Here is a 13,101-nt window from a genome sequence, read left to right on the forward strand (position 1 = left end):
GTGTTGCCCCAAACCACCTTTTTACACCATATGTCCCCCGATTCCAGGCATATGCCCAGCCAGAACTATCAGTCTGCAAATGTTTGTGAGCTTCACCACCAGCGGCCTTTTCTGTGCTCTTCTCTTTCCTTGGAATGCTTCTCTCCCTCCGCACGAGCATGCAGCGTACGCTGTCTGCACTCTGGCTAGTGTGCATGTGCCTCCCACCATCCCTCTCAGCCCCAGAAGCAGACGATACCTGATTGTCCTTGCAGCTCCCCTGGGGACACTCCCCTGCTGGCTATCGCATGTAGTAGTGCTCATGGCTCACAGTGCAAGACAGCAGCCACCCAGCCACATGTGGCTGTCTAGCACTGGAAGGACATCTGTGCCCCGAGAAGCTGGATTTTAATCTCTGTTAGATTTATTTAAAATCTAATGAATCTGTTATTGTTTGGAACAACTTGGGTATTGAATGAATGTGCTTTTTCAACTGTAGATCTTAGGAAATATAAGCATAAACCAAGGATTTCCGATTAAAATTTTGCATCTGAATTGAGATGGAATGTTAAAATACATCATATATAGAACACTTTCTGCAAAAAATGGAATTAAGCTATTTCATGATTTTAAAATATTGTTGCATGGTTAAATGGTGGTATTTTGTAGGCATTGTAACCTAACATATATGCAGTCGGCCCCAATATCTGCAAGTTCCACACCCATACATTCAAAATTATTTTTTTAAATTGCGTCTGCGCTGAACATTTACACTTTTTTTTTCTTTTGGTATCAGGGATTGAACCCAGAGCACTCAATTACTGAGCCATATCCCAGCCCTTTTTTTATTTTTATTTTCGAGACAGGATCTCACTTAGTTGCTTAAATTGCTGAGGCTGGCCTTGAACTAGGGATCCTCCTGCCCCAGCCTCCAAGCTGCTTGGATTTACAGATGTGTGCCACACCTGGCATAGACTTTTTTCTTATTCGCTAAGCAGTACAGTATAACAACCGTCTCCATAGTATTTACGTTGTATAAGGAATTATAAGACGGGGCTGGGGATATAGCTCAGTTGGTAGAGTGCTTGCCTTGCATGCACAAGACTTTGGGTTCAATCCCCAGCACCACACACACACACAACACACACACACACACACACACACACACACACACACACACACACGAGGTATTATAAGTCATCTGGAGATGACTGAAGGTTTACAAGAGGATGCATGTAAATGTGATTCACTACTACACCCTTTCATATAGGGGATTTGAGCATCAGATTTTGGTATCTGGGAGCATCCTGATCAGTCCCCCACATATACTGAGAGACAACTATATATCCAATAAACCATGTTATTCAATTAATTTTACCTGTTATTTATTACATTATTTAAGTGTGGCAACTAGAAAATTTAAAATGATAGCGGTAGCCTGTGTTTAAGGCTGTTGGTTACATTAAAATCTGAGTGCATGATGCCTTATCATCACCCACAGAATAGATATGATTGATATCATCTGTATTTTTGTGAATCCCATAAGTAAAGACAGCTGTCTAATCCATAGTTAGACTTGGGTTTGCCATGACAGCAGAAATGATTCCCACCCATAGGTAAAGTGACAGTGTTGTGTTCACAGCACGTGTTAAAGGGCATGAAGGAATTTCCAGCCTTCCTTCAGTCCCAGTTTCAACTGCCAGTGGACTTGTTTGCTGAGGTCTGTGCACAGTGGCACCCTGGCATAGATGAACCTCGGGACCCTTCTGTGCCTCCATCTATTTGGCAAAATCATTGGCAGAAGTGGCAGCAGGGAGGAGAGAAGATGGCTGGTGGCCCACCACACCATGTGCCCCAGAAAGAGGCAGAAATCAGCTCAAGTTCCCAGTCTTGCTCTTGGATCCTGGAATTTAATACAACACCATTATTTTGTCACCTTCTTTCCAAGCAAATACCTGCCAAAGGTCTCACAAGCAAATGATAAAAAATATGTGTCTTATAAGGAAAATGCTGCAGTCCCAGAATTGAGGAAACTCTATAAGCTCTCATGCAAGAGCCTTTATGGCATTGTAGCCCACAATATGCTTTTTAGTACAGAAAAACAGCTGCTTCATTAGAAGAACTTATAGGCTTCCTTTACACATATTATGTAACATTATCAACATAATTCTGAGATCAATTAGGATACTTAATCTCATTAGTGTTTCATAAGAATTCTACATTTAATTGTCAGTCAAGAAAACAGAGACTGGGGCTGGGGAAATAGCTCAGTTGGTAGAGTGCTTACCTTGCAAGCACAAGGCCCTGGGTTCAATCCCCAGCACTACAAAAAAAAAAAAAAAAGAAAGAAAGAAAACAGAGACTGGTTGTTTTTCAAATTCCAGAGGAAGTGTGTTTTTTGAATTGCAAGCACTGAGATCTTTGGTTCTCTGTGACAGCTCTTGCCACAACGTGGCGCGCTTTGGGGCTCTTGGTAATTTCACTTTCAGTAGTTTCACTCACATTTTCTAAGTGACTCAACGTCTTGTCAAGGATCCTTAAAGATGTGTTCAGTAGGTGTCTGGCCTCGCCTAGGGCAGCATCCAAAGCTGTGGGTCTTTACAGTCACCGTTCTTCCGAGCACAGGCTCTTCCATTTGCTGTACTGTTCAACCGGGTGCAAGAGACAAGGACAGTTTATTGAAATCTTTTCATTGTGAGCTTCATTTCCCTTTCTCGGGCGCCTGTGACTCCGTGTTCACATTCGTTTGCTTGGGCTGCAGCAACAATGCCGTAACTGAATGGGTGGGTCAGCACAGATTTGTTCTCTACTCTCTGAGACTGCAAGTCCAAGATCAAGGTGGTGACAGGTTTGCTCTCTCCTAGGACCTGTCCCTGTCTCCTTGGCTTGCCGGATGATCACTTTCTCACTGTGTTCTCCCAGGGTCTTTTTGTGAGTGCATATTTCTATCCTCATCTCTTTTTTAATGTCCCCAGTTATATTGGATTAGGGGCCACACATGTGACTTCATTTTACTTCTAAGAGCTCGTCTCTATTATACTCACATTCTAAGGTACTGAGGGTTCAGATTTCCACATATGAAGGAGAGAGTTTAGCCCATACCAATACTTCGTCCCCATTTCCCTTTTTTTCTGACTAGTTCTACATTTCCAGTGAATTCCCTTAAAATGGCCTATAAAATTCACTCAAGGCAACCTTGCTATATTTCATTCCTGTACAGAGTTATAGGCTTCGGGCATATTTTGGAACCCAAATGATGTTACTTATCCAGTCCACAGAAACTAAAAGTTATGTCTGGTGATATGAGAGAAATGTACGAAGGGTCCACCCGCACCTGGGTATTGTTTCTTGGGGCATCTGATTCAGCATCGTCTAAACACAGTGATATCTACTAAGGCAGAAGGCAGTGAGTGTTAAAAAAACAACTTTTGGAATTCAGAAAAAAATGGGTGATTTCCACTCGTGGAAGCAGAAAGATGGAGGTGTCATTTGAAGCTGGTCTTACGGGGCAGGTGAGAGTCGGCAGGGAGAAACTGGGCGGAGGGCTGCGTGACCCGGGTGTGGTGCCAGAAGACTGAGTTTGAGCCACATCACGCAGTCAAATCTCAGTGACTGGGGGCGGATTAATCGTGGGTCACTGGGTGGTGAGACTGAGTGAGCCCCTGGGAGGAGCCTTCTCAGCTGGAGCAGGGGGCGAAGAGCCCCTCTAGCACCCTCGCCACTCTCTCCTAATTCCTGGTCCCTGGGCACTAAAGCCAAGGCCATCAGCCCCTGAGATCTAGAAGGGTGAAAATGTCCACCGTGTGCATGAGTTTTAATCACTAGAGTAGCAATCTTTTCCCCTTCTCTCCCCCTTGTTAGGAACACGTTTCTGGTTGCCTGTTTTACATGGAAAGTCCGGTCTGCAGAGGGAATTGCAGCCGGAGTACACGGGGACTTGAGAGTGGTGCTGAAGAGTGCCCACAAGATCCCAGAGCCATTTCTTCAGACTTTAGAAGAAGTGACTGACTCGAGCTACAGCTGTACAATGTGGTCAGGTGGCCCAGTGCCTCACCTGGAAAGATTACTCCCTGGGCAGCGTTTCCCCTCCTGGAAGGGAGGAGGTGACCTGACAGGAAGAGTTAGACTGATTTTTTCTCCTTGGTTTTCAACTTTGAATTTTCATGTCCAGTGCTGTTCATATGCTTAGTTCCATTTTGAAGAACAGCACTGACTGTCTGGATGGCCAGTGGTGTCTGTCAGAGAGCCAGTACAGTGAGCTGGGGATCATCTGTGTCTCCTTTCCTTTGAAGAAAGGAAAGCGAGTTAAGCCACATGAAACAAGCCTGCATTACCGTGATGCAGCCGGCGTGCGTGCGTGCTGGGGAAGGTCCACCTCCACCTTCCCCAAGGTGGGTCCAAGGCCTGTGTCCTTCAGGAGCTCAGATTGGAGTGTGTGAGGTGCTGGGATTAAACCCAGGGCCTCATGCATGCGGGGCTCATGCTTTATCACTGAGCTACACCCCACATCCCCGCATGTAATTTTTAAAGTAAGTTCAGATAAAGGCATGAGGGTGACTTTCTTGGTTGGGGTAAAGAGCATTCTAAAAGTTTCCTTTAAAAAGAATGAAGATTCTGAACTGGCCCAGTTGGACACAGTTCAACACAGGCATGTGATACTACGGACAGAAATCAGATATACTTATTTGGTGGACCAAGGATGAATTTGTTCTGCCTTTCGAACCAGAAAGAAAAGGAAGCAGGAGCCATTAGCTTTGAAAAGACAGTTTGGTTCAGTCCAGTTGATGGAGACAGTGGCAGTGGTCTGTGTGCCTGTGGGTTTCCACAAAGAGTTAGAGCTGGGTTCTTGTGAGAAGTTCAGGTCCACAGGCTTGCGTCTGAGACCCTGGGGGGCGGGGGGTCTGGACACCAGCATCATCCAGGAGCCTGTTCAAAATCATAGGTCCCAGGCTCCCAGTCCTGACCTACCGGGCGGAATCTGCGTGGTCATAGCTGGGACTGCTTGATAAGCTCTGTGATTGTGTTATACTCCAGAATATACTCTGTCAGAAGTCTCCTTTCCAAGTACAGTCTGAATTCTTGGAATCCTTCAATTTTATACTCTTCCTGATTGGTCCAAATATGTGGCGTGGAGGTTTAGTTCATTTGTTGAAGCAACATGCCAAGCGTAGCATGAACAGAGCTGAGAGGGCACAGGCCCTGCCATGAGCTCATGGTCAGTGGGAACCTCTACCAACCGTTATTCTGTAAGGCACAAGAGGAGTCTGCCCTAGAGTTGGAGACTAGGAGCGACTGTGGTGGAGGCTGACGTTCCTCGTCTGCCTTGTTCGGCATGGAGGCTAAGTATCTAAGCAAACAAAAAGCTTGCAGGCTCAGCTTTTATGCTCCAACTCAGTCACCATCGCCAGCTCATTGTGTAAGTGAGCCATGGCACTGTCCTCAAGGTGCCTTGTTGGGATGTATGAGCATTACCTGTTTTTAGGCTTGTAAGTATGGAGCACCAGAGAGATTCACTTAAGGAAAGACTATCACATCCCTTGCAGTGAGCAATACCATGTAATAGGGTTTCACCGTAGTGATGCTTTGTTAGAGCTCTTTAGAAAGAAGGAGCCATATAAACTCAAAGAATTAGCACAAAGATAATCTGCTTCAGGTTATAGACTTCTGTCAGTGGAAAAAACAGATCCTGCTTGTTAAGAAGAACCACCCCCATCCTCTCTTCATTAGGCTGAGGACAGACTCTGGGAGTCTTCATCAAAACAGATCGTTTTAGGCCAGGCATAGTGGAATCCCAGAGGCTGAGGCAGGAGGATCACAAGTTCGAGGTCAGCCTGGGCAACTTGGTGAGACCACTTTAAAATAAAATAAAAAGTGCTGTGGCTGTAGCTCAGTAATGAAGCGCTTGTCTAGTATGTGCAAGGCCCTGGGTTCAATTCCTAGTTCCACCAAAAAGTAAAACACCCCACAGATAATTTAACATCACATTATTCCTTCCTTAGACCTGAAGAACAGCAGCTCAGTGGGTTGGACACATGGGTGTGTGCACACGCATGGCCCGTTGTCTGTGTCACATTGCACAGTATCATTGCACATTCTGAGTTGAGATCTGCATCTGGGCCTTTGAGGCGGGGCTCCCACGGTGGCCTTCCACAATGCCTGCAGGACCTGTGCTAGCTCCTGCCACCCGAGCACCCTGCTGATAAGGGAAGCCCTCAGCAAGGCTGGCTGCTGTAGAGCACAGTGCTGCTCCTCCCTCTCTCTTGTGGAGCCCTTTATATAGGACTGGATAAACGTGCAGGGAATGTCTGTGAGGCCTAATGGTTCTTGGGTGTGGCCTGTTGCTCATGCTCAGCTATTTCTGGTCTTTTCTGATCCTGCACGACTTTCAGTCTGCTTTAGAATCTTAGGGTATGGACAAGGCCTAAATAGTGTGTCATTTTCTTGCCATGGGAAGATGAGCCAGTGAGAGCTACTGTCACCTACCCAAACTTGTAGCTCTAGTTAGAGGCAGAGCCAAACTCAGATCCAGGAGTCTCAGGCTGTAGTCCATAGATAAGGCCTTTCGTATTTTTTAGTACAGCTTAATCCAACTCAGCTGATCCAGTCTTTGCCTTAGTTTACAAAGACCTGTGAATGGGTAATAAAGGTACAGCAGAGGGCCCCAAGCAGTGATGATTTAAAATTTAATAAATGATTTCTTTTTTTCCTGAAACTCTTCTTTCCTTTTCTTTCATAGATGCAGAATGCAGACCTCACATCCTAGGGCTTTTAATAAACAGGTGGCATGGGTATACACACCCCCCTTCCATTATCTATTTCTAAAGGAGAGCCCTGAGTGTCTGGACTGAATATTTTGCATCAAAAAGCTGGTATATTTTTGGTGTGAGTGAACATGAGTTTTGGTAGAGATTGCCTTTGGAAAGACATAGGCAGTTCTCCTTTGAGATGGAAACTAAATTAGATAATAAATATTAGCTCACCAGAATAAATGAGAAAAAGCAAATTGCCAAACAAAAAGTGTCTTAATATACCTGCTAACACACTTGAGGGATGTTTTTTAGTATCCTTGTTTTTGCTTTCAAAAGTAAACTCCCAACTCAAGTCCCTGGCTTTTGTCCTCTGTACTGACCCAGGTAGGACAGAATCAGGGACAGAGCAGATGGTGGCCCACCAGCAAGTGTATCACAGGGCAAGGTAGTGGCCAGTGATTGCCAAACTGCCAGACCCAAATGTGTGTTGCAAAAGGGCAGCATTCTCGTCCCACACCTCTGTGTGCTGCTGTCCTGCTTGCAGAACTTGCTGAGGAGTGTGCTCAGATCATTTAGTAGGAGGTTCTGCTTGTTCTTCAAGTCGGTCTTCTGGCTTGGGCCTCCACAACCCGTGTCTTCTTCTGGTCCTGTTTAGTCTTCAACACCACATCACACTGTATGTGGGCTCCACGCAGCAAGACAACATTGTTTCAGGGTTACCGATCTGGGTGCAGGAAGAGAGTCGTTGTTATATCCCATTTGCTGTCTTCATTGGGTGCATTATCTCGAAGGTTTGTTAGCACAGTTAGCCCTGTATTGGCTCTGGAGTCAGCGTTTTAACCACTGAACCTTCTCTGAGACGGCTTTGCTTTTGCGGGGAATGAGCCTTGAGTCACCACATGCTGTGCCCAGGTACCACTGTGAGTTCATTGAGATGAAGAGCCTTTACTTTTTGTGTCTTCCTTTCCATCTTTGGCATCTTGATTGGCTTCAGATGTAAAGCTCATTCTTAGATTGGGTTGTGTTGGGAGATTTATATGTTTTATCCTCATGTTTTACAAACTTACAGAGAAACCTAGTTTGTGCCTTTCTTCTCCCACTGAAAAACTGCTACTTGAGAAGTTACGGGGAGAAGTCTGAAGTGATAACTGGTGTACAGGAGCATTTACACTGGCTGATCACTGAAGAGTAGGCATTTGATTCTGATTCAGATCAGTTACTCACAGATATTAACCTGTTGGGCCAGCAGCAGGAGATGAGAAAGCTTCCACGGGGCTAGTTAGTCTCAAAATTCCTGCAGATCAGTCATAACTGCAGGTCATTTTTTTCCTTTGGAAAGTGGCAACTGTTATTTCTTAGATACATTTTGAGATAAGCAAGTAAAATATTCATTTATGCCTGTTGCCCGAATATCCTCTGGGAGAAGGTCTAGTGAGTGCCTGACTGCTGTCTGAAGGACCGGAGAACCTGGGGTCCAAATGCTTCAGAAGAAACCTCATTTTTATGTTGCTTTATATTTAAATCAGTATTTACTGCTTAAAAAACTAAACAAACAAACAAGCAGGACCAGTAATGAAATGTTTATGAGAAAATGTCACAGTGATTGCTGCGTATTTTATAGCAAAGTGTTGCAGTGGGTCTTACATTGAGAAAGTAGGACCTGTCTGGAGTGGGGATGATCAAACCCAGATGCTTTCCTAAAATTATATTTTCAGTGCATTTATATGTCTGTTACAAAGTGTGCTATGTGCTAAAAATATTTTCCTTTGTAGGCCAAAGGAAATTTCAGACCACATTGAGGGATACATATGTCAGATGGTTTTTCTTAAGTGCGTTAAGGGCATCCTGGTTGTTATTAGCCCTGACTTTACAATATGACATTATTTATGCCAAAAAGCTTCACAATTCAATTCTTCTTTAATTTCAGCAACTTTATTGGCATGAAAATGCATGGAAGGGAGGCTAAAGTCAGTACATAAGAATCTGGTACCAAGACTCCAGGGCAACCAGTGGTAATGGGATTCGGCTGGAGCGACTCCATCCCTGGCGAGGACGTTGCTCCACATTGGGGGCTCTGCCTGCCTTTCCTCCAAGGGCCTCATCTCACGTTTCCTCTCTCCTCCTTCCTTGTCCCTCAGTGCTGCTCACTCTTCCTACTCCACACAACCAAGCACAGATGCATGTCTCTTTAAGACTCTTCTTGATTGTATTTTTCACAAAGGCTGTCTCTCCAGAATTCTCACTGGTCTTTCCTCCTCAAACTGTATTTTTTAGTCACTGTCATTGATTTTGTAATTGAAAGGCATCTGCCTGGCTTTTGCATAAATGCTTCGAGAGGCTGCAGATGAGGAAAACCAATATATAGGGTTTTGACTCCCTAAAATTGTACTCTTTCTCCTCCACTAGTATCCCTCTGTATATACTTGAATGTCGAGACTACTCATGTGTGCAAGTAGGCTACGCTAAGAGTAGTGTGCCTAAGTTATTTACCACTCCTGTTTGCAGCTCTGAGAGATGAACATTATTTTCATGCCAGTTTTATGGAGGAGGAAACTGAAAACCAACTCTTGTCCAACTTAGAAGCCCACGCTCATTATTACCTTGGCTTTAAATACATGGGCAGATTACAGGTGTTCTTGCATCTTAACTCCTGGTCACGCTGGTGCATTCATAGAACAGAGTTGAAATATCAAATTTCATGTTAGGATGTTTTTGTAGCAATGGTTGGCTTCTTACTATTGTGAGTGACACAAGACCAAAAATAAAATTATTGATTCTCCTTTCTCACAAGGCATTCGAGAAAGAGCACTCGCTTCCTCGAGTCCACCGCTTGTCCTGGGAAGGGGCGGGTGCTTGCTTACAGTGCCTCGGATGGGCCACATCTCCGCAGGCTCCATCCCAGGGCATGAAGTCGGTGTGGTTGTCAGGGCAGGCTTTTTATGATGACGCCACAATTCAGTTATTTTGAGACCTTTGAAAGTTTACTCAGGTTCAAAATACAAGACCGGCTTCTGTCTCTGAGGAAAAGAGGAAGGGATTCACGTTCAGCGTCTGCCTTGTGCTCCTTGCTCTGTGAGTCCTCTTAACCAGCCTCACCCTGGGGTGTCGCCGTCTCCTCAGCTCACTTGTGTGACCTGCATGCCCAGCGGCAGAACTTCCCCAGCAAGGACAGCGGGGCGAGCTCTCAGTGGCTTATTTCCCCCTAGCACCAGGGGGAAGCCCTATTCAGAGGGGGACTTAAAGTGGCAACAGCTTATTTGATTGTTAGCCTGCTTTCCAATGACCTTGAACCTCAGAGAACCAGGCAGTAAAGATAAGAAGGGTTCATACAGAATGCAAAGCTAAAGCAGACCTTACTATTTGCACTATAAATTAAATGTCTAATTATGAAGACAGGACTGGGGGTGTGGCTCAGTGGTGGAGCACTTGCCTAGCATGCATGAGACCCTGGGTTCCGTCCCCAGCATTGACAAAATAAAGATTGTAGAAGATAGTTAGATTTAAGTGAGTTTAACATACCTAATACTAATATTAACATAAATATAAACTAACTGATGGATTCTTCAGTCTTGACAGTGAGGAAGTATTTATGATGGGTTCATAAAACTCTAATGTTCCTTGCGCTTCTTTCCATCTATCATTCTGGTGAGCACAAAGCTGTTGTGTGCAGAGCGGCTGGCTTTATCCCGAGGAGAAAGAAGTTATGTTTGGTATCTAAAGAACAATGAGCGTTTGCTGCTTGACTGATCAATGCTGGATCAAGTTCACATTCCCCAGCTCCCACTCTCCCACCTCCACATGCAGTGGGTGGGAGCAGAGCAAAGGGAGGAGGCAGGTCCTTTTCCACTGAGAGAGACTTGAGCCAGGGCTTTCCTAATATGGACGCAGCTGGGGCGGGCAGCCTTAAACATTGACTCAATCCACTGCTGGAGAACGCATCCTATGAAAAGTAAAGAGATTAGCAGCCAATTAATTCTGACCCCTCCCATTGTTTTCCTGGAACACCTCCTTGTATGGAGCTGAGTTTGGTGAACACACATTGTGGAAAATGGCTTTTCCTCAGATTATTTGTACTTGGGACAATTGCCCCTCCTCCAAAATGTGGTGGATTTTACTTTCCTTACTCTGCATGTGTGTGCGTGCGTGTGTGTGTGTGTGTGTGTGTGTGTGCGGGCGTGCGCATGCATGCACGCACGCACATACTTTTCCTTCTTGATAGAGGGAGTATGAGTCAGGCCCATTCCTCTTGCTGGTAAGTTTTGGCTTCTTGGAATTTCTTTTGGAGGCCAGATGACAAGCTGTGCAGACTTGCCATGGCTCTTAACAACAGTCATGCTGAAGCCACGTGTCCCCTCCTTCAAGGCACAGCTCCGGGTCTCACGCCCTCTCCATTAGGGAATGATGGGAAGGTACTGAGCTGGTGAAGTAACCAGTATACGATATGTGTTCATGTTTATTTAGTAACGACTACCTTTCAGAAAGCACTCTGTCAGGATGGTTTTCCTAGTGGCTTCCACCTCTGTGTGTGTCTTTTCTAGACACAGGAGTCCATTTGGTTAGAGCAGCCAGACCGGGACTCAGGGCAGTCCCACAGGTTGCTTCCTGAGTAGAGCACTACTTCTTGCACACTGCAAGGGTCTTTCCATTGGCACATGCTGTTCCCTTATTCTTGTGTGTGTGTGTGTGTGTGTGTGTGTGTGTGTGCAGTACTAGAGATTGAACCCAAGGGTGATGTAACATTGAGCTGCACCCTCAGCCCTTTTTAACTTTTACCCTGAGACAGGGTGTAAGTTGCTTGAACTTGTGATCCTCCTGCCTCAGCCTCCCTCCTGGCTGGGATTACATGTGTGCACCACGAGGCCTAGCTGCTATCCCCTAATTCTAGCCAGCAGTCCTTCAGATGCAGAATGTTCGTCTGGAGGGGGACAGGTGGCAGCATCCCATAGTAGAATATTGTTAGGACTACATTCATTTGACAGCATTGCCGATTGGCACTAAGATCAGGTCCCACCCAAGGTCTTTCCACTCGGGATCCAGAAGTGTATCAACAATGAACCTAGAAAAACTTGCTAAAAAGTCAAATGCCAATTCATTCTTGCCTCCCTTTTGGATGCAATGTTGAAACCGTCCACTTCTTTTCTAGTCTTTGTGTGTGCTGGATGTGCCTCGCTGAGGAAAGCTACCTGGATTGACCAGCAGCCCATCCTGCCCAGTACCGTGTCCACATCTACCCAAAGGGATATATCATCATAGAGCAGGGTATAGGGTCATCCTACATGTCACTGACTTTGAAATGTCTTTCTAGTAACCTATTAGAGAGGGCATCACTGAACAGGCTAGACCAGTGGTTCTCAGGAGGTAGGGGACTTAGAAATGACTGGTGCTTGGTCCCAATGCCAGAGATGGGAATCTGCCTGGTCACCTGGGCGTTGGGATTTATAAGCCCCCACCCCCACCACACACACAGTGATTCTAATAAGCAGTCAGGATGGGAACCACAGATCTACAAGCCAGCCCTATATAATGTTACATACCTGTGAAAACTCTGTAAGGTTGTAATGTCCATGAACGTCAAAGTCCTGTAAAGAATAGCAGTCATACAGGTGTTTAAGGGGATATGCTATTATCTCTTCTCTAAATTGTCTCTTTCAGTAGACTTTTATGGTATGATTGTATTTTGTGGGCTGTTTTGATCCAGGCTTGCTTTGATCACATAATAAATGTTGTAAAGTGACACAGTCCATTTTATGCTGAAGTGGAAAGAGCACCACATTTCCAATCAGGATATCTGAGGGCCAAGCAGTGAAATTCCCTGACACTCAGTTCCTCTGGCCTTAAGATGGTGCTGTGTGAGGCACAGGCCGAAGAGTTGAATGTGGAAGAATCTGGCAAAGGTTCCCTTCTGCACAGAGCCGGGCTGTTCTCATTCTTTCTACCAGTTCTGAGTCTGTGGTCTCTGATATATATGGAGCTGCTGTATCATTTTGTCTGAAAGTCGCTTCCTCTGACTTCTAGTAAGGTTGCATTGCTTCTTAATTCTAAAAGTCTAAAACTTGATATATAACTGCTTCTAGTCCTAAGCACATCACCTGTGTCATGTGATCATCACCGCTGTATGAGAAAGGAGCTAACCCAGGTCTAAACCTGAGCTGTCCACACATTCCATATACCAAGCTGAGGTACTGCCTTGCCCTGCGGGTTCGCTGAGGTCCGGGGTGGTGTCCAGGCCTCATCGTGTTCACAAGTTCTGGTGCTATTTTGCAGTAGGTCACACTGTGTTGGTTAAGTGAACGCCCTGTCCGTGTGTCTGAGTTGCATTCTTCCTGCAATCTAAGCTCTTTCCTTGGGTTTTAATAGCAAAAAGGATAAAATA

At 45.3% G+C, this 13,101-nt stretch overlaps 1 protein-coding gene across 19 annotated transcripts in view; it reads left to right on the forward strand.

Annotated features, from left to right (window-relative positions):
* Positions 1-13,101, forward strand: part of Aopep (aminopeptidase O (putative)) — a 316,057-nt gene that overhangs the window by 220,399 nt on the left and 82,557 nt on the right. The window contains exons 14-15 of one of the 19 annotated variants that reach the window (XM_047526148.1): positions 2,844-2,910; positions 6,716-6,775. The exons of the other annotated variants lie outside the window; for them this stretch is intronic. Coding sequence (XP_047382104.1) covers positions 2,844-2,876 — 33 coding nt within the window. The 3' untranslated portion in view covers positions 2,877-2,910; positions 6,716-6,775. Of the gene's footprint in view, positions 1-2,843; positions 2,911-6,715; positions 6,776-13,101 lie in introns of those variants that run through there. 19 annotated transcript variants of the gene reach the window in all.

The sequence above is a fragment of the Sciurus carolinensis genome, chromosome 15, assembly GCF_902686445.1.
Source record: "Sciurus carolinensis chromosome 15, mSciCar1.2, whole genome shotgun sequence".
NCBI classification, from domain to species: domain Eukaryota; kingdom Metazoa; phylum Chordata; class Mammalia; order Rodentia; family Sciuridae; genus Sciurus; species Sciurus carolinensis.